At 35.0% G+C, this 21,976-nt stretch overlaps 2 protein-coding genes across 2 annotated transcripts; both read right to left on the bottom strand.

The window, feature by feature from the left end:
- Positions 1-311: 311 nt before the first annotated feature.
- LOC114363181 (protein takeout-like) lies at positions 312-15,226 on the bottom strand. The gene is made up of 5 exons (XM_028318829.1): positions 15,121-15,226; positions 14,025-14,241; positions 1,583-1,716; positions 911-1,063; positions 312-475 (listed from the first exon to the last, which is right to left on the bottom strand). The coding sequence occupies exons 1-5, from the start codon at positions 15,182-15,184 to the stop codon at positions 327-329; spliced, it is 717 nt and encodes a 238-aa protein (XP_028174630.1). The 5' UTR covers positions 15,185-15,226; the 3' UTR covers positions 312-326.
- Positions 15,227-16,020: 794 nt separating this feature from the next.
- On the bottom strand, positions 16,021-19,112 carry LOC114363137 (uncharacterized). Its single transcript, XM_028318778.1, has 5 exons — positions 19,025-19,112; positions 17,526-17,730; positions 16,759-16,901; positions 16,406-16,507; positions 16,021-16,121 (listed from the first exon to the last, which is right to left on the bottom strand). Exons 1-5 carry the CDS (start codon positions 19,080-19,082, stop codon positions 16,021-16,023), a joined length of 609 nt encoding a protein of 202 aa, XP_028174579.1. The 5' UTR covers positions 19,083-19,112.
- Positions 19,113-21,976: the final 2,864 nt, after the last annotated feature.

Below are 21,976 nucleotides of genomic sequence, written 5' to 3'. Positions count from 1 at the left end.
TTAAACACTCGTGGTAACTTAAATATTTATTTATTTATTTAAAAATCTTTAATGTACAAAAGACGAACTTAATGCACAGTGTGCACATGGCATTATCTACCAGTTAACCTTAAGGCTAAAAAGAGAATGAATAACTATGCTTATTTACGAGTGGATTCTCCACAATAGTCCGACTGTGTCGGGGTTCAAACTCAGGTTCCTCAGATCTTTGATTTGGCTAGTCTGCCCCGACACCATAGACTCTGAGAGGCAAACAGTCAGAAGTAGTCAAAATTGTATGGTCAATTTTATTAAGATTTAAAAATCCAATCCAGATTTCAATAACTTTATTGTAAATATATATCTTTAGAAATAGTTTTTAAATACTTGTTAATGCCTTTCACGAATTGCTTGAAGTTTTCGTCGAAGATGGGTTGTTGGAATTCTTTTGCTATAACTGCCCAGTTCTCATTAGCAAAATTGTGGACTGCATCAGCTGTAACAAAGTGGTTTATGTAATATCGCAGTTATTGCAACTACCCACATAATATTGCCCTTCAAGCCCCGCACATCGAGACACAATTAGGTAGATATCAATTGTTAGAAAGAAAGAAAATAATTCTATTTGGCAACAAAAGACATACACATAATTAATTTAAAACAATGAAATGATATAACTAGTTGCCGAAAAGGTCACCCACTCAGTACCATAGATAATGACAGTGTGTGTTACGCGATTATTTGCGATCTCTAGGGGATTGATGGGTTAAAGAAAGAATACATAATGTGTAAGTTTAGTGCTGGGTTGTACCTTCATACTTTAACTTTAACAAAATGTCGAAAGTGTGTCAAACTCCATACAAAAACACCGGTTATGGTTAACATAAGGTGGCGCTACTCAGCCCCTTATTAGAAGTATAGAAATACTTACATAAATCTTTGTCTCCGTTAAATAGATTCTTGAAGTCAAATACTACTCCCCCTGCATCAGGATTCAGCTTAAAGTTCTTGATGTGCAAATGAGAGTTTCCATCAGGACTCGTAACCGCGTTTAAAGTTCCATCAAATGCAACTTTAGTATTTTCTGTAAAAAACAAGAATGTTTTATTCGAGTATAGTATACTTTTATCAATATTACAGACTTACATATTATACTACTGTGAAATAGTGTATGTTTTATGTTCATCAGAAACTAGCTGTGCCCGCGACTTCACACGCGTGAGAATAATTTGATTTTTTTTTCCCGTTTTCGCAACATTAGTGGCAGCAAGGTTCTGGAGTGGAGGAGGCCTCGTACCGCAAAATGCAGCGTGGGACGTCCACCCACAAGGTGGACCGATGACATCATAAAGGTAGCAGGAAGGCGCCGGATGCAGCCCGCTACCAACCGGGCAACATGGAAAGCATTGGGGGAGGCCTATGTTCAGCAGTAGACGTCCTATGGCTAAGATGATGATGATGATGATTTCGCAACATTTTTCATTGATGCTTCTATTGGTCCTCAATAAATAGGCTATCTGACACAAAAAGTTTCTGCGACTAACACCGTTCAATGAAACGTAAGTTTACAGCTTTATAATATTAGTAAAGTAATAATACTTACTATATTTCATATTGTATGTCCCTGTGCCCTCAACCGGCAGAGTGATCAATACACCATGTATATTGTAGTCTCCTTTCATATCCAAGTGAGGGCATAAGAGATCCACATGCAATTTAGTTTTTTCTAAGTCTATTCTGAAAGGAAATCGATTTATTAAGGTGGATATAAACTAGAGCATTTGCTGGAGCTTTAATTCTTTCTATTTTGCTTACACTCTATTGAAATGTTTTACCAAAACGCTCATTTGTTTTTTAAAATTAGGTTACAACAATACGTCGTTCGAAGTGTGGTTCGTGCAATGTTTTGTTACAAGTTAATGCGCCATGTATTCTAAAAGTAAATAGCCATCTAATATTCATCTTTAGAGACAATAAAGACTTAAAATTAATTAATTATTAAATTATGCAGTTGAAGACTAGTCGCGACGTGAATAAGGAAGGAAAATAAAGTCTTTATGCATTTTAACTGCCTTTAAGCTATCGTAATTATGTTAATGTTTATCCTCATAAACCTTCGTCAAGATAATAAAATCATAACATCAACATTTAATAATAAAACCAACAAAACTAACAGATTTTAGAAAACTACACAGTTAAAAGGACCCTTACGTAGAAATTATATCACGTAATATATTAATTAAATATATTTAACTAAAACAAGAACGTAATGCAAAAAACACGAAGGTATTGGTACAGTAAATGTTTACAGGATGTTCCAAAATTAGCACGTCACTCTTACACCGATAGCAGATGGGTCTAAGACGCTTCATTTTTTAAACANCTTTGTGCAAAATGTGCACTATTATTTTTAAGATATTTATTTTTTATTTAAAAATAATAATGACTAGTTAAAGCAGTAATTTCATGATTTTAATACAGTATACCACCACGTAATATATGACTGTTTTTAAATGAAACCAAAAATATCTAAATTTTAATAATTCCAAATTAAAATTGAATACATTTATATTTTTAAAGAAATAAGTACATATTGTTTTAACCACATAGATAAACCTTTTTTTAAGGATACTACAAATAGTTTTAACCATAATATTCATGCCTGAAACTTAAAAAATGTTACAAAATACATGCCGGGACAAAATTGACCCAGCGGCGCTTTTAGGGGGGTCGTAATCTTCGGCACTTCTAGTGTTAAAAGCTAGCAAAACCCACATTTACCAGAGACTAGCCAATTTGCCCACTTCGGAAACACAGTTTGTAAGAATAATAACGAAAATCGATCCCGGACAAGAAATCCTGCCGAATATTAGCCGGGACGCGTCCTGCATACAAAGTGAACGGCAATGTGACATTATGGAACTAACAGCCAATGCTGTTTTATTGGGACACTTGTTTTGAAATGTATCTACGAGTATAACTATTTGAGAATGTAACCTGCACTGTTGTGGACTGTGGAGTATGCTTACAAAATGTATCTGTTATTCTAATGTAATCTACTACAGGGGTAGGTACAGTTCGTGACACCTAAAGTGGCCAAAAAGATGACAACATAACCTTATTCCAATTGTAACAAAGACGTGTGGTGAACTTTTGCTACTTGAACTATATGACGCTACACAGAAGTTATTGGTGGGAGCGAAAGTAATACATAAACTTTTGACATGCTTTTTATAGAAGATTAGAGACTTACTATGTAGGGTTGTCTTAGATACGAAAATCATTATTTACCATTACTGTATTGCAATACTAGTTAACATTAAACATTTCACTACAGGCATTAAGCAAACCCCTATGTATGAATGTTACATAAACCGTGTAAGCTCATTTAATTTTCACAGTCCTCAACTGATCACGATTCAGTAACAACAAATTCCCGTAAATAACCGCGTTAATATTCAGTTATAAACTTGTATATTTCAAGTGGCATTTATAAAACAGACGGCGATCAAAGCAAATGAATGTTAAGTGCACTGCCTCGTAAATGCCAATGGAACGAATAAACGAAGTACCTTCTGATTGAATTTTACTTAAGGTAAAACGTGAGCCGGTTGATGACTGTGTATTATGTACAGTTACTTTTATTGAGTGAAAAGACATACACCCGTATTCACAAACATTACTATGAGGTCTCACAGTGCGCGTTGTGCGCACAGGGTGACACACGAACCAATCACAGAGCTCTGTTAAACGCAGTGCGTTCGATCTGTGTGCTACTTCATCTTAAGCAAGCATCGTTTGTGAATAAGGGCGTTAGACTGAGTTGCACCATCTTACTTTGACTTTCACAAACGTCAAATATCTGTTAAACTCCATACAAATAGTTAAATTTACCGTCAACGTACTCGTAAGTTGGAGCAATTCAGCCTTAATGGTTAGCAAGCTTGAAGACCTGGATAAGTAGTAGCCAAATTTTTCTATTTCTAAAATTCAAACATTAACAAAATTGAAAAATAAATAAATCAAATCCCAAAAAATAACGCAATAGCAGAATTTAATTGATTTTCGATTTACATATGTTTTGAAAGAAGCTATTTCGCAACAAAAATAGCTGTTGTTCACCTATTATCGAGTGTACTTACGCCCGTATTCAAAAACATTACTATGAGGTCGCACAGTGCGCGTGGACGCACAGAGTGACACGCGAACCAATCACAGAACTCTAATGAACGCTGTGCGTTCGATTTGCTGCTTCACTTAAGCATCGTTTGTGAATACAGGCGTTAGGCTACAAAGTATACTTTGAAAGTACTTTTCTTTGAAAGTAGGTTTAATTTGCTCTTAATTAAGCTATACATGTAAACATATTTCTAGTTTCTGAAAATTCATTAAAACGCTTGAATAATTATAACCTTTAATGTGAACACTAAACACTGTTAGTGCGAATTTTAAAATCCCAAAAGACTTAATTTTAGGAAAATACTATTTAATCAGCTTTGTTGTCTAAATATTGTTTCATAGAAATTATTTTAAAGTTCAATTTCCAGGAATTTCGAATTGAATAAATATTATAAGTGCTAGGTGAACCGACGATCTGGTCAAGGTCGCTGGAGGTGCCTGGATGCGGGTGGCGTAGGACCGGTCTGAAATTCCTTGGAGGAGGCTTTTTTCCAGCAGTGGACGTAATTTGGCTGAAACTTACGAAATACCTAAATAATAAAAATACATATTTTCTATTTTATATGCTAGAAAAATAATATGCAAAGCCATTACTAAGCAATCTAAATCTAAATATATATAACTGAAAGGTGACTGACTGACTGACATAGTGATCTATCAACGCACAGCCCAAACCACTGGACGGATCGGGCTGAAATTTGGCATGCAGGTAGATGTTATGACGTAGGCATCCGCTAAGAAAGGATTATACTCAACTCCACCCCTGAGGGGTTAAAACGGGCTACATGCGTACGAAGTCGCGGGCGGCCGCTAGTTTAACATAATATTGAAAAATGTTTATGTTTAGAATATTTGAATTGAAATTTAGGTAATACCATAGGTATTAGGTAAGCCTGGATCATAAAGCTAAGTCCACTAACTTCCATTATGACTAAGCTATTTTATGGCTATTAACCTAATGCAGCATATTGACATAAACTTGATCAACTTTAATGGTTCAAACTTCGCAGTCTATACGCTTGGACTTTAGCGCATAACTAATTTCACTGTCCACAGAAACATTACTTTTATTTTTATACCAAAATGTAAGAAAGTAAAATTATTTGCCAACATATAAAACTTGATCTTGAGATTAAGTACCTATCTCATGTGTTTTATTCAGTATTTATTTTATTACTTTACTTTGAAGCACATAAATAAACGTTTGATTTTTTTTATTGGTTTGTAATGCCTTTAATTGATCTACAATTCCTATCTACAATAAAGTTTTTATTACCAGTATTGTACTCTACATTGATAGTTCCTGGATTTTGTATTCTAGAAAAAACCGTGATATCAACAACAAAATGTTAATAAAGCGCCATCTATTATCCAACATTAGCATTAAAACATTCAAAACAGAACTATCGCAATATTTTGCCATCGGTATACAATTCGCTATCCGTATCGAGAATCCCGAATAGAGTAACGTTGAACTCACTAATTTGCATTCCGGACGTCGCTTGTTTTGAAAACGGCTATTGGGAGGACAAAATACGGTTTCAATTTTCCATTTAATAACGCCTGATCGATGAGGCGTTTTTAGAACGGGATTTGCATGGGATGTTTATTTGGGAAGTTAGATTTGAGCGATAGTACGAAATTACCACAAAGAATAGTTTTAAGTTGCTGCTTCACTGGGAGTTTAGGTACACTAAAGCTGAGTTGCACCATCAAATTTAAACCGTAAAAAATAACGACAACCGGTGTATTTTGTATGTAGTTTGACAGATTTTTGACGTTTGTAAAAGTTAAATTATGATGGTACAACCCAGCCTAAGTGATGTTCACTGCTGGACAAAAGCTTCACTAAGGATTCCCACAACGGCCTGTCTTGTGTTTTCCGCATATAAATGCTTCCCGCCAAGTTCACTAGATCGTCGGTCCACCAAGTGGAAGGTCTGCCTACACTTAAAGCATCCCCATGCAATGTCAAAAAATAAGGTTTACTCGTACCAGAGAGCTTTACGACAGAGTATCACACTGAAAATCGAATCTTTCGTAGGTACTTATTATAACTAGCTTTTGCCCGAGGCTTCACCCGCGTGAAATTTAGTTTATCTCAGATCGTCATAATTTATAGCCTATATGTTATTCTGGGTTATAACCAATAATACTGTAAATTTTCATCAAATTCCGTTCAGTATTTTTGCGTGAAAGAGTAACAAACATCCATACAAACTTTCGGATTTATAATATTAGTAAGATGCGAATGCTCCTGGTTGTTGAGCACCTTTAAAATGATAATGACTTTCATTTGTTTTTTCTATTTTGACACTCTTTAACCTAAGTTTGAAATATTGTTAAACATCTTAAAAGCTTTTAATTTCTTTAGAATTTTGATAAATTACTTGTAGAGGCAAGCTCTACACATCTCGCAGCAATATTTTCCTACAACCTAAGTACCCGTTTAACGTATACGTTAAATAAAAACAGCGTACGTTTTCCCCCGACAGCTCGAACGTAATCTCATAAACGTTTATGGATACAAAAATGTACGGAACTCGGCTGAAAGGCCAGAAATATGTCGGCTTTGCGTATTTAATTAAAACGTGACATGGCTCAATGTTTTTGACGCGAATTGTGAAGGACAATGCGAGCTGCACTTAAAGCTTTGTCTTGCGTGAAAATTGGATTGGTTTATTAATATTGACGTTGAATGGTTATTGAATGATTGATAAATTAACCCTCTTGTTACTTTAATAAAATAAGTAATATCATAAATGACAGTAGTAACTGCATATCTGTTTACTTATTAGTATAGTTTTGGATGTAACAAAGGACCTATGTTATGCCATATACAGGGTGGAAACGATAAGTGATCTCATTCGATTATTTCTAAACTATACAAGATATCTAAAAACTGGTTACTGATCCTGTATAGCATAGTTTAGAAATAATCGTGTGAGATCACTTATCATTTCCCCACTCTGTATGACATTGAAAACCTATGGTTTAATTTACAGATTACCTACATCATTGTCTGTTATTAAATAGTATTTGAATAAATAATATCAGATTTAAGGATGAATGGAAAGTATAGGAATATACTTTGAGTGTTAAAACTCATTCATGTTTATCACACTAACATAATTTGGTCCTAACGGGTTTCGAATCCCAAATCCCAGTTTGCGTCCATCCAATAGGTACTCGAACTACCTGATGTGACTGTTATTTCCTCACTTTTCTTCTCTTAGGCTGAGTTGTACCACCTAACTTTGACCGTAACTATAGCGATAACCGGTGCTTTTTGTATAGAATTTGACAGATTTTTGACGTTTGTCAAAGTTAAAGTAACATGGTGCAACCCAGCCTTGTTGATACTCAAGGGGTTAACAAAAAAAAAACTATTCCCACCTCTCGTTCCCACCACTGCAACTCCTGTGTAGCCAGGATCTACAGCTTGACCGCCACAAAAACCCAACCAATGAAGGTCAAGTTTAAGTTTAAAACCTTTAAGAAAAAGATTATGCACCACGGACAATAAATTAAATTAAGGGGGCCTATCTTATGAGCAATTAGCAACTACCTACCTGCCAATAATATTTTTCACAAAATCGCTTAAAAGCACGGAAATTTTTTCTTGTCGCGACAAGATCGGTGTAATAAATTGCGGAAACAGATGTATGTTGTATTGAATTAAGCATTATATCACGTTCATGTTTCCAAAGATCAAACTCCCACAAGATATGATGGGCAGACTGCTCATGACTGACATCATCAGTGGAACACTCGCAAAAAGGAGACGGAACTAGTTTGAATTCGTGAAGTTTATGTTTAAAGTTGCCATGTCCCGTGAGGAACTGTGACGAGCAATGGTCGATTTCTAACCATCGCCTAGTTAGACGTTCGCGTAACTCAAGGGGTTTAAAAACAGTAGGTTTGTTTTACGAATAATGTCTATATCACGTAGATTTACCATAATTCCACCATAAATAATAAATGCACACGCAGCCATACTTTTAATCCGCTAATGTCCTACATCGATCTATACTTTGAACAACCCTTCGAAAGGTCAGGCTAAATTTATATGGCGTGTTTTAACCTTTGAGTCTAGGATGTTAGAAACGCATTAACCTCATGTCTTTAAATATTTACTCCAATAAGCTCTCTTGTGAGATGTTTGGGTAAATTGTGTCTTAGACCCAGTTTTCTGATACGTGGTTAAAATAACAAATTGTATAATTTAATGAGAAGTGGTTAAATGTCAGAAAATTGCATTATTCGAACTATGGCAAGCTTGACTTCTAGTACAATTTTTAACTATTACTTTACTTCATTTGTAACTAGTTAATATAATTAACTACGGATCAAAAAACTGATCCTTAGAATCAGAAAAAATATCTTAGATATCTACACAAAACTGACAGTAGGTAAAACCATATAGAAAGACCATGGAACAGACCGAATTGAGACTTAAATACTGAAAAAAGTTATGGAGTTAACTATTAAATAGAGACATTAATGAGACACAGATGCATTGTTTTCGAAATGTTGCCATAAAAAAACTGACAGCGGATTGCGAAAAAACTAATCCAGGTTGCAGAGCCGATGATTAACGATCTATCTGGCAACACTGGTAGACTAATTTGAAAAATAACAGTTACGCTGCAGCATGAACGGGAATAATGGCTGCAAACATCCATTATGGTAAAAGCGGTGGTGTTAGAAATAGTGACTCCTGGTGTAGCAGCTTCGCCTCATTTTTCTTGGGCTCTTGCTGCGGATGTAGAGTTTTGGTGGAAGCGACTGTGAATGAGTAAAGAGTAAGAATATTACACAACAACACATTAAAGTACCTATTGTGTTTACCTGGACTAAAACCGCTATAACAACTCTCAGATTATGAATGAATTTTGTGGCTGTACTGTGACACTTGGTTTTTTCACGTGTATACTAAGAAACCCCCATGTAAAAATTACGGTAGGTACACCATGGCTAATATGCATTAAGATGTCCACTAAGTAAAAGTGTTCATTAAAGTGTCATATCAATTTGCTGTCACAAATGTTTTTTCCCTCGCAAAAAAGCATGAGAAGCTTCAGCTCGTAGCTTTCATGAAATAATAACTAAATAATAAGTCTACGGGATTCGTTCGTTCGTTCGTTTCAGCCGAAAGACGTCCACTGCTGGACAAAAGCCTCCCCCAAGGATTTCCACAAAGACCGGTCCTACGGGACCGCTGTATTATTATTTCCTTCGTTTTCTGGTTTTTCCACCATTGATTGTAGGTATAATTTAGGTACTAACCTAATACTATATGAAAGTACATGTACATGGTCACATTTTAAAATCTACTGCCACTTCAAGTATTTCTGAATCCCTGTGTTTCACAGCAAGTCCACGACGCGACACAACACTGATGGCTGATATTCGCTGGTTGGTGCACCACTTTACAACTAACACTCTTTTATACTTTGTTGCTGAGGTTATTGCACTTTCTGGACATTGACTAATTGACTAAATATTATGAAGAAGAAAGATTAATTGATTGCTTTTTGTATTGAATAGTCTCCAATTCTACTGGACCGATTTGAAAAATTATTTCACCGTTAGAATCATACATTATATCATCTGATGAACATAGTTCAGGTAGTACAAAGTTTTCCAGGTCAGCTAGTCACACAGCGAATTTTAACGCAAGTTTGAAATGTCATTTCTATTTAAATGTCACTAGCTTTCTAAGCGCGCGTAACCCTTATTACGTTCTTTCTTACATCTCGTTAGTGATCCTTGCACAATATAAATATCGCTAAATGCATCACTTTATAACACTCTTTTATACTTTATTGCCGGGGTTATTGCACTAGCTAGACAATGACTAATTTGTGTTAGAGTGCTTTAGATACGTGTTTGTTTTAAATCGTGAGTCATAGATATTTGTTTGTGACAGTGATATATTGAAAACTGCACAACAAAACACGAGAGTCAGTTATTTTTTTCAGGTTTCAGGATCCTATTGATTCCAATACAAGTTGTTCACACCACAAGTCACTTGCTACTTGATGTAGCTACTTCGAGTGTGTTTCTGAAACTTTATCTTAAATTTTAGGGTGTAGCGAAGTTTACTTTGTCCAAGGGTTATAATAATGGGTTAACTTTTCCAAGTTTTCAATATCAAACCCCACAGAAAAAGTAATTAAAATTCATTAATACACCCTAAAAAAAGTTTAACAATGACATTTTCCCAAACACAAACACCAAGTTGTCGTGTAAAACGAAAGAAATCCAATTTTTTGAGGAATACATTTTAATAAATTGGCAAGAATAATGAAAGTGAGATCCAAACGATCCGGTTCCCATTCAGTATGGAAGTTAATTGGATTGGATGGGGCTTGAATCAATAATTGGAAGATTACAGGTTTGATTCCGAGTTTGAGTGCTGCAACATTGTTGACGGTGGCGCTGGTGGATTAGTTTTGACAATTTTGTAACTTTTATATTTATCAAACTTGTATTATGGCTCTTTGTATCGCAAGAAGACAACTTAAAGTCAAAGTCAAAGTTTCTTTATTTGTTTAGACTAATAAATAGTTCTTACAAATCGTCATTTTGCTCTTAAGGAGCCTCTACATGTCTCATAATCTTTTTACCCTACCAGCGCTTCGAGACCAACATTTGGCAAGTGCTGAGAAGAAGCGCCGCAACAAACTCAGTCACCACTGTCTGCCGGTTAATATAAAATAGTACGAGTAATTGTTATAGTATATAATAGCATTTATATTAATCAGACTATAGCTTAACAAATACTTTAGGCTACATTAATTACAAAATNCCTCTTTCTCGAAATTGCATCTAACTACATAGCTGATCATTTGTCCGACTTACTTACTTGTCAACAATCTCGAGAATCGAGCTCCTAACCGAAACTGGGTAAGGAGCAACATGGACATCCGACATAAGCTTCGTTTTTTCCATATTCATCCGAAGGCCTACCTGTTGGGAAACTCGATTAAGGTCTTCGAGCATTGTGATAAGATCTTCCAACGGTTCTGCCTTAGTAAGCAAAACAGACGGACGATGAGGCAGCAAGGTTCTGAAGTGGAGGCCACGTACCGGAAAGCGCAGCGTAGGACTTATAACCAGAAGGTGGACCGTCGACCTCATAAAGGTAGCAGGAAGGCGCTGGATGCAGGCCGCCACCAACCGGCCATTGTGAAAATCAGCATCGGAGCCTGTGTTCAGCAGTGGACGTCCTATGGCTGACATATGGCTAGCTAGTGATTTTGTGAGTTGTACATCGATAATCAAAAAGGAACAAATTACAAGCATATTCAAGTTTTTTACCACTCTCTACAATTTTTGTAACACGTGATTTGAATTACTCTAAAATTGGTTCCGCCAACATAAAACAGGGTAATATAATGAAGGAGTAAAAGTTTGTTTGATACCTGTGATTTTACAAAAACACTTTAATTATGTGCTAGTCCATATAGGCTCATTATCTGTAAGTAACCATTCATTATCAGGTGATCCGTCTGCTCGTTTGCCTCTTGTCACATAAAAAACCAAATGCAATAGATACCCATAACGTAAAAATGGTTTTAAAATACTTCAACATTATGAAGTGCTGTTTTGTACCAAATTAAAGATTTTGATTAAAATCATTATTTTATTGTAAACAATCTAGAATTCTTACGAATATAACCAAATATTAATTTTATAGCATATGAACTCAATTCCGATATTAATATCGGAATTCCGATATTGAGATCTAATATCGGAATCCAATATCGGAATTGAAAACCTTCCGATATTACATGCCCTAGTGGCGAACCCAACTAGAGGTTGCCCACCGCGGTGTTGGACCAAAGTCCAGCCTACGGCGGGCTCACTCTAGTGGGCCCGATCGAGGGGACTACGGAGGCGGCCTGAGGGCGCCACGGTAGGCTCGGACCTCGGCTCAGGCCGTGTCCGGGGGACGGATTGGACAACCGAGGCCGGTCTAGTAGCTTCTTTTATAAGAAACTAAATAAATCTTAAAAATTGAATATGGTCGGTGGTCAGGCTATGGCAAAGCACATAGTATTAATAATGAGCTCACTGAATCGGATCTGTTCAGAGGCTGCGTTAAGCTGTCCCCAGAGAGACTGTCGATTCTGCGACTCATCGCTCAATGGATAGTTACACAATCGAGCTCAGTCTAGCTTCTTTTGTTATGAAAATTTTGGTACGTGTCTTGCAAAGGCGCGTTGTTCTGTAACATCGCTTAAAACTCTATTGAAAAACCGATCAAAATCCTTAATTTATCCTTAAATTGAGTCGAGTTTTGAACGGTATGATACTAGTAAATTGTAATATTATTATGTGTAAGAAAAAAAAACTCATTGATTTACAGAATAGTAAAATAGTAATTTACCGGGTTTGAGGTAAGGGTGAGAGTGAGCAGTGAAAAATAAATGACCCGATGATGATAATGAAAAAATTTACAATAACTGTGCGATCGTATTCATTCAAGTTAGGCCGTCAAATTTGACAGATGTCAAATGACAAGTGGTTAAATATCAGAAAAAAATGTTTTTCGAACAATGGTTAGCTTGACGTTTAGTACATTTTTTAACTATTCGTTTACATTTTGTTAATATTTAACCATTCCATTAGTAGCGAAATTTCACTATTAGTTATTTTAACTATGAATCAAAAAACTGGGCCTTAGAGAGTTCGACTCTCTCGATAAGGGGTCCTAGATTTGAAAAATAACAAATTATTCGTTCTCAATAAATACCACATTAGTAATTTTAATAGGAAATAGGGGCAATGTAGGCAAAAAAGACCTACTAAATATTTTTGATAGTTTATGTTTACTTAATGTAGATAAAATAATTTTGTTCACATTCCCCTACAGTAGAAGCTTGCCACAGGAGGAAAATAATTTAAGATATAAATTGAATTTGACATTGAATACACTGACATATAATCAATGCAAATTCCATGTAATTGACATTAACAATTATTTAAAAAATAAATGTTTATTGACAATAGATAAATATAATTATCTAAATAAATATTATAAAAGACGAATAGCGAATTCGCTATCATATTTTATTAAATATTTAGCCATTAATTTGGCTAGCCAAACTGCTTTTATTGAGCAGACCATGGATGTTCGACCCTTGGAATCTGTTCCAAATCATAATTTAAATTACATCGTAAGACAATAGAGGATAACTCTGGCATACAAAATTCGGGTACAAAGAAATTTAACGGTTTTAATTTAGTGCATCAGAATGTACAAGGCTTCTCTTTATCGCGCGCGTCCCTGTTTCAAAAACCGGGATAAAAACTATCCTATGTTCTTTCCCGGGACTCAAACTATCTCTATGCCAAATTTCATCAAAATCGGTTGCGAGGTTTAAGCGGGAAAGCGTAACAGACAGACAGACAGACAGAGTTACTTTCGCATTTATAATATTATAGTTGGGATTAGATATACTATTAGAGTGAACCTGCTGTTAGTTAGCCCTTCATCATCATTTCAGCCACAGCAAGTCCGTTGCTGAACAATGAACATAGGCTCCCCCAATGACTTCCCCATTGGCTGTTTGGTGGCGGCCTGCAACCAGCGCCTTTCTGCTACCTTTATGTGGCCATAACAACAATGTTAACAGCATTGTTGTGTTTCGGCAGAGAGGTAAGATAGCCAGTTCCTCCGTGGTTGAGGATTCCGGGTGAAGCTTGCTTCCACCTTCGGCCTGATCATCACTTATCATCGGGTGAGATACAGGCCAAGTGCTTCCTCGTTGTGGATAAAAAATAATAATAATCTGTCCACCTTATAGGTGGACGTCCTACGCTGCGCCTGCCGATATGTGTCTAGACATACTTACTGGACGTTCGTGAAATCGCAGTCTTTCAAGCCTGCAAGGTAGCTTTTGTAAAACGCAAAGTTCAGAGTAGTGAAGTTGCCTTCAATTTTCTCAGTGAAGATTGGATCTAAAGCCTCCACACCCAGCGAAGGATCACCAGCAATCATGTGGGCGATCGCAGCTTTTGCTGAAGTCAGTATGCAGGTGTTGTCATCTTGCTTGCATTTGGTTATAAACCCTAAAACAAATTTTATGGCAATTTCACGGTTTCTGACAATATGCTATGTATTTTTAATGACTTCGATATTTTGTCTTACTTTTTATGAGTATTAGTAGGTAGCACATCAGACACATTTCTGTTAAGCAGCTCTTAGCAGCAAGCTCGCTCTTATTATACTAATTGTATTGTATAGTATGTAACTTAATGTTCCCTAACTGACTGAAGAAGTAGGTACGTAAGCAGGTGCCATTATGAGATTTTTCTTCAGGCAAGTTTATGAAGTTCGAATTACCTTGACAATGAAAAAATCACACTTCTGTCTTTCTAATTAACCACGTGATCACAACGACTTATGTGTATTCTACATCGGCACTACAATTTGGTGCATTGTGAATAGTTTTCGCCAAAAACATAATTAAAAATCTAATTCGCGGGTGCCCATATCTTAAATTTTAAAGGTTATGGACTATTTACGCTTCGCGGTTACCTGTATGTGCGTATTTTTCTATGAACGAAGTAAATTACTTAATCCGCACGCAGCTGATATAAATAATTAAAAAAAAAAACTGATTCTGAGTGGCTCCTAAAAACTTGGACACTGATTGAAAAATCACCTAGTAATAATTGTTTATTTTGTATGAAAAATTCAAAAACGCCGCAGCGGTTGAAGCTAGAAATACGATACTATACGATTGCGATAGTTAGTCGTGCTCAGGGCACAGAGTATGCAATCGCGATAAACTTTGATTCTAATTTTGGCTTTAAAACTACTGGAGATGTAACTAAATCCAAATTATTTCAGTTAGTCAGAAAAAAAATTGATTAAAATGTAGTAAAAAACCTCTTGGAATTAAAAATATTTCCGTTTCCTTATATTAGTAAAAAAAACATACTAACCTTCTGCACCAAACACAAAGATCACGTTAAACAACGAAATGAGCAACTTTGTTCTTGAAAACATCTTGAGCTAATCCTAGAACTGTATTAAGCTTAATGTAAACCGTCTTGGCCTTTTATATCATCGCTAGCACATATTTGAAGCAAAAACTAATATTAAAAGCCACTTTTTGTAAGAAGGACATTAGAGTCACTGGATAACATTTGCTGGGTAAATAATGCATTTGACACTCGCATATCTATTATGAAAAAACCGGCCAAGTGCGAGTCGGGCTCGCGCACAAAGGGTTCCGTAGCAGCAAATATAACCAAAATTACAGTTAAATCAACCTATCTCAAAAACTATAAGAGATACTTTGATCAAACCAAAAATCGTTGAAAGAGTTAATTAGCATGCATCACCTCTATTTTTNCTATTATGAAAAACTAGTCCAGATTTCTTGTTTTATAAAACTTGAGCTGTTATTACCGAAACTCGCATTTAGATGATGCTAGTTGACAACATACAAGAGGTATGATTATTAAAAAAAAACCGCACTAAAACTTTACTTATTACTATAGTGGTTTTCAGAATTATAATAAGTTTCTTAGTTCTCTTTTTTGCAAGAGCTTATTTCGGAATTAAACAAGGCACACAGAATATTTATTTTTACAACGAGAACATCAAAATTATGATAACATCAAGTCAATATCGAAATTAAAATTATAATCACCAAAAAATCACATTGTTAATCAAATAAAATGAAAATAGACGTTCACAGTAGGTAGGTGTCGATGAAACATAAGTCGTTAAAATCAACAAACTAAATAATTAACGAATGTCGAAAAACCATACAATATATCACAATTTATTAGAAAATGTGTTTTAATATTACATTACAATCTCTCCAATACCTTACATTAAAATAATATGGACACTAAGTCTGCTTTTTTCAGGAAAGCGGAGAAAACTGGCTCTCTAAACCTTGCTTTGTCTGTTTCATTACTTGGTAGTTCATGATCTGAAATAATTAGAGAAGAAATAATAAACAACAATTAAAGTACCTAAATTCAGAAACTTGTACAAAGTTGTGTATTTCCATGGACACTTTAATGAACACACTATAATTTATATTTTTTATGAGCTATCAAAACACAAATTTCCATGCATTTTGCTTATCAAAGTGAACCTATGATGTCTTTAGTTCGATAAGTAACTCAAGCGAATTACTTCTTTTAATTTCAAAGTTTGCTTTATTTGTTTAGAAGTACATCAAATTGTTGTAATTATTATAAAAATACGAACCTTCAAAAACAAGAGTTACATCATTTGCAGTCATGTGAGTTTCATCGCGAATTTCTTTGTAATTTTCACCAATATCAGCTGTTACGTTGACGGATTCATTTTCTGAAAAAATCATAATAACCCATTTGATTGCCCACTGTGTGATTTAAAATAGCAATTATGTAGCCTTATACCTTGAGGCGAATCAAAAAGTTAACAGAAATGTATTTAGTTGTATCTCCATTTATAAATGTATTTCTTGGTAGTGGATTAAAAATATACATACAACAGTGGTATAATAATGGTTTTAATAATGTATTTATATTATTTTATTACCCCATCTTACTAGGTGTATTATGAGATCATTTACTCACCATAAATAATTTCACATTTTCCATAACCGTTTTCATCAACATCAGTCGAACAGATTTTTGATTTGTATTGCACCACCACTCGCGGACAGTTCATAGTGAAGTTTAATTTGGTATCAGAATTATATTTCCAACTGACATCGTACCTAAAAATTCAAAAAATGTGTTATTTATTACTAAAAATACAAAAGAAAACATGCAGAAAGATTCCATAAGGCCTTCTGTCAACATTGGAATTTAACCACAAAGTAACCGACTGTTTGCTGTACAACTGCCAAAACATAGTAATGCTGTTAACATTGTTGTTAGGAGACTCAGGTCAGATGATGGTAGGTCTAAGTAGCCAGGGACTTTGGTAACCTTTACCACTAACCAAATGGAGCAGATCATAAAGGTAGCAGGAAGGCGCTGGACGCAGGCCGCTACCAACCGGGCAACATGGAAAGTATCGGGGGAGGCCTATGTTCAGCGTGGACGTCCTGTGGCTTAGATGATGATAATGAAATGGAGCAGAAAGTGTTTTTCTCGCTGGGGATCGATCCCGAAACTTACGGGTTTGAGGTAGGTCTTTGCAATAGACTACAAAGGTTCTGCAACCGATAGCACATCATACTACACAATTTTGTAGCAAAATCGCTGCTATTACAACTGAATAAGGAGCGAGGTTGTTTACCTTGATGTTTATACAGCTTGTGTGTGTACCTATAATATATAGTATACCTACTAGATTGTTAATTTGTAACAGGAAAAACTACATATAAATGTCTTACACAACGTGTTCACCCGTACAGTTCTTGATTCCAGTGATAGTGGCATTCTCTAGAACATATTCTTTACCAGATATTTCAGATGTTATTTCATCCTCGTGTATTTCATCGGTAGTATTAATGTAGAATGTGTACACATTTATAGAAATCACTTCCCGTGAGTAATCTACTACGAAAGTTTCTATGTCTTCTTCTTCCGATGTGTTTGCTGAGAAAAGATACATGTAGAGTAAGAGAGTAATTAGAGTCTTCCAGTGACTTTCCCCAATTTCAGCTTGGTCCACAAGCCAAGTCGCTGAAGTGAAGTTTTAAATATTTTTTCTTCCAGTAACTGGGCCCACCTTCAATGTAATATTAATAAATTAAACACCAAATCAACAAAAATATACCCTAAAATCTTAGTAGATTTAGCCCGAGGACCAATCTAAAAGTGGGCCAGGTCACTGAAAGACCCAGTAAATAAGAGCACTATGAAATTTTTGTAAAGAAGAACGGTCATCTGTGACCCAGGCCCGACAGAAACGAGACATACCTTATTTTTTTTGTCATGACTGTCTTACTTAGTTAAATTATATATTTTTTATATTCGAAATCTATGTATAACACCAAAATATTACCCTTTGTTTTTGTTCAGGCGTTGTACAAAAACTAATACAAAATGCCTATTTATCACCAAAATTGGTAAATGTATGTACCTAAATGTCTATTACAGCTGCTATGGAATGTATCTAGGTGACCTGGAGATACAGCCGGATTATACAGGGTGGAAACGAGAAGTTACAAAATCCGAAAATTCAATGTTACCAGCTTCCATAATCTGTAACCTATTATTGGTACCATTTGAAAGAGCTCGTGAAGCACTTTCAGAATCAGTAACTAGTTTTTCGATATCTTGTATAGTTTAGAAATAATCGAGTGAGATCACTTATCGTTCCATATGTATAACCACCCTGTATAATCCGGCTGTATCTCCAGGTCACCTAGATACATTCCATAGGAGCTGTAATAGACATTTAGGTACATACATTTACCAATTTTGGTGATAAATAGGCAATTTGTATTAGTTTTTGTATAACGCCTGAACAAAAACAAAGGGTAATATTTTGGTGTTATACATAGATTTCGGATATAAAAAATATATAATTTAACTAATTAAGACATGACAAAAAAACTGAGGTAGGTATGTCTCGTTTCTGTCGGGTCTGGGTTTTTTTTTGTATGGGGCGTGACCGTTCTTCTTTGTTATTTATTTTTCTTAAGATTTGATTTTTAAGCATTATTTCTTTGGCACTGTACAATACATAGGTAAATTGCAATAAAAATAGTTTTTAATTTCTTACAATGGGTCACCAATTTGCTGTTAACAATTTATTTATATCAATTCCTAATGATAACATAGATGTGATTCCTATAAACCACATAGAGCACAGGTTATTATCCTATAAATAAGAAGGAAACCCTTATGGTTTATTTATCAATTTTTTATATAAAAACAAACTTACTTGTGTGGACATATAACAATCCAACAAAAACAAACATGAACAGTTTTTTGTCACCCATGTTTAACGTTTACACACTTCAACGCGTTTAAGGATAATGCCACACCATTGGCACCTTTGGTTCTTTATGTATAGTACAAAAAACTTAATTCCTATGAATTATTAATAATACTCTACAAATAACACATTAGAAAACTTCAGACAATATAGAGCCATCGTAGAAGTTATTTTTGCTATTAATTTATTGTGTCGTGGTATACATACAATGATGGCAATAGTGAAAATATCATTGTATTAAGCAATATTTAAGTAGTATAATTTATAAAACTGATGAAAATTAAAAATATTTTTAAGAAAACAAAGTTTTATAAAATTGAGACTTTTTTAAAAAATACAATATCTGTAGAAACAATACATCATATAATTTTATTTTCGGAGGAAATGTTTGTCTATTGAAATACTGAAGAATATTTAAAAAGAAATCGACAATTACAATACGGTGATTAATTTGTATTATTATTACGAAAAATATCACAAAACTGACTTAAATGCTTTTAAAAAAATTCATGTACTAGCAAATCTGCTTTTTTCAGGAAAGCCGCAAGTATTGGGTATTGCAGCTGTTTTTTAAGAGACGCGCGGTTTGATGGAGGTGGTCCGCCTGAAACAATGTTTATAGTATTATCATCACTATAATAATAATAGTAAATAACTACAGGGTGTGGCGGATGCCGCATGTACAATCGCGGAATGAAAAGGTTCGTCACTTTAGTGTCGGTTTTCGCTTGCACTAGGTACTGTAAGACTCAAACCTGCCAACATAACAGTGCAAGAAACAGGGCTGCTAACATTTAAATAAATATGACGTTTGCTAACGAATAAGGTTTTGCTTGTTTATTTTTCTATCCCATCAGTGCAATGCAATAATGACATTGACAATAGTTTTTTTTATTTAATAGAAATAATAATAGCAGGTTGAACCAACAAGAAGGTTTTAGTTTATCAATCATAATCTTCTTGACAAGATAAATCGTCAAACAACTTTGATCAGTGTGCCTACCATGAGTTTACGTTAGGTGTGCTCGCTAGCGACTGCGTAAAAAAATGACATTTAAATGTATGACATATTGTGCAGCGCCCCTAGCGGCTACTTTCAAGAAATAAAATCTTCATAGAACTTTTTGACGTATTCGCTAGCGAGCTCACCTAGCGTAAACTCATGGTAGGCACACTGAATAATTTTGAACTTTACTGACGAACAGTTAAAGATTATTTTCTCTAACTCGAGATTATTCTGTAACATAGTTTCAAAAGGTAATATGTGCTCGCGATTCGTTGAAGGAATCAATTTGAAAACTGACGAACCTTTTCATTCCGCGACTGTACTTGGTGGTGTAGCGCGGTACGCGGGGGTGGTGCGGGCGGTAACAAGCGCCGTCCCGAAAGTTTTAGGAGATGTATGAAAAAAGTTTTACCATTAAAGTAGTAGATAAAATTTTATTTACATTTTTCTTGTAATAACTTTGATGTGATTATTATTAGCATTCAAAACAATGATAACTGTAGTGCTTTTTTGTTCATTCATAATCATTTAGGCCGGCTAGGATTCGCACCATGATAAAATCTTAACGATGATTTTAGACGACAAATGTATGGGCTTATTGCGTAATTGATAAAATGCATCGATAAAAGTTTATCTTGGCACACATCCTAGGCCTATTGATGTTCGCATATCATTGTCCTTTAGTCGCCTTTTACAAAATTACGGGAAGAGTGGAAGTGGTTGTATTCTACTCTGCCTGAACTATAAGGAAGTTTTATTTTAATTGCAGTTAGTACTTAAAAAGGAGGACCCTTGAAAAGGAGGCTGACAATAGTGACTGAGTTTCTTGTGCTGATTCTTCTCAGCACTGGCCCATTTATTGTCCCGAAGCGGTGGTAGGGTTAATACTGGGACGAGTAAAAGTTATTTTTAAAAAAGCCTATTTGCAAAAAATAAATGAGTTTTATGAGTTTTTATATGACTTACCGTCTGTAGAAATAAAAGTTAAATTTTCTGCTCTCACATGTAAAGCGCCAAAATCTGGTTCTTGATAACCTTCAATTACATCGGCTGTGACGTGCACAGTTTTATTTTCTGCAATATGAAATAAATAATAATTTATAGCATTTGATTTTTAAATTAATGTTGATGCATGAACTTATCACATTTTATTTAGGCGAGCTTAGGTACAACATGTCGTACCTTAAATCAAACCGAGCTGAAAGTTTGCTCTAATTGGGAATCGAACCCGGGAATTCGGTTTCTAAGACAGCTGACAATCATACCACTAGATTATAGAGGCGGTACATCACTATTTAACTTACCGTAAACAAATTCACATTTTTCGACAGTATTGTTGACATTGTGCTTACAACTTTCAGACTCATATTCTGCTACTATGCGTGGGCAGTTTAATTTGAATTTCAATGCCTTGCCACGTCTGAAACAAATATTATCTATATTAAGTTTAACAATAAAATGAAATAATGTAGTTTTATGTAATTAACGTAACTAAACAAAATAAATTCTTACGTGACGTTTTCCCCTGTGCAGTTTTTGAATCCAGATGCTGTGACATTTTGTATCGCAAACTTGTCGCCTAATATTTCAGTCGATATTTCGTCTTCGTATATGACGTCTGTTGTGTTGATTACGAATTTATGAATTATTAGCCTGACCTCTATATTTGGGTAATTGTCTACCCCACGATACGGTGGAGGTATCGCAGATACTGTAACAATATCAAAATATAGACAATGTTTGAAGAATCACCAAGAGTCAAGAATATGCCGTTTTATTTATTTTGCTATTAAGAATTGCTGTGTGAAATGGTCCAAAGATATTTAAAATAAATGTATGCTTAAGCATAGCTCCATAGACATTTTATAATTTTCCCGACTTTGTAACTGCTT

Source organism: Ostrinia furnacalis, unplaced genomic scaffold, assembly GCF_004193835.3.
Source record: "Ostrinia furnacalis isolate ACB-3 unplaced genomic scaffold, ASM419383v2 OfSCF7013, whole genome shotgun sequence".
NCBI classification, from domain to species: Eukaryota; Metazoa; Arthropoda; class Insecta; order Lepidoptera; family Crambidae; genus Ostrinia; species Ostrinia furnacalis.
Note: the sequence above shows the minus strand (reverse complement) of the source record. Positions and strands in the feature narration are given on the sequence as shown.

Bases quoted from the DNA above. Each gene is read 5' to 3' on its own strand.
- LOC114363181 (XM_028318829.1), bottom strand. From the start codon at position 15,184: ATGTTTTCAAGAACAAAGTTGCTCATTTCGTTGTTTAACGTGATCTTT. The intron at 14,242-15,120 runs GTTAGTATGTTT...AATTTGTTTTAG, and splicing joins CTTTGTGTTTGGTGCAGAAG to GGTTTATAACCAAATGCAAG. The intron at 476-910 runs GTAAGTATTTCT...ACTTTGTTACAG, and splicing joins TAACGGAGACAAAGATTTAT to CTGATGCAGTCCACAATTTT.
- LOC114363137 (XM_028318778.1), bottom strand. From the start codon at position 19,082: ATGGGTGACAAAAAACTGTTCATGTTTGTTTTTGTTGGATTGTTATAT. The intron at 16,508-16,758 runs GTGAGTAAATGA...TGATTTTTTCAG, and splicing joins AAAATGTGAAATTATTTATG to AAAATGAATCCGTCAACGTA. The intron at 16,122-16,405 runs GTTCGTATTTTT...TAATTATTTCAG, and splicing joins TGTAACTCTTGTTTTTGAAG to ATCATGAACTACCAAGTAAT.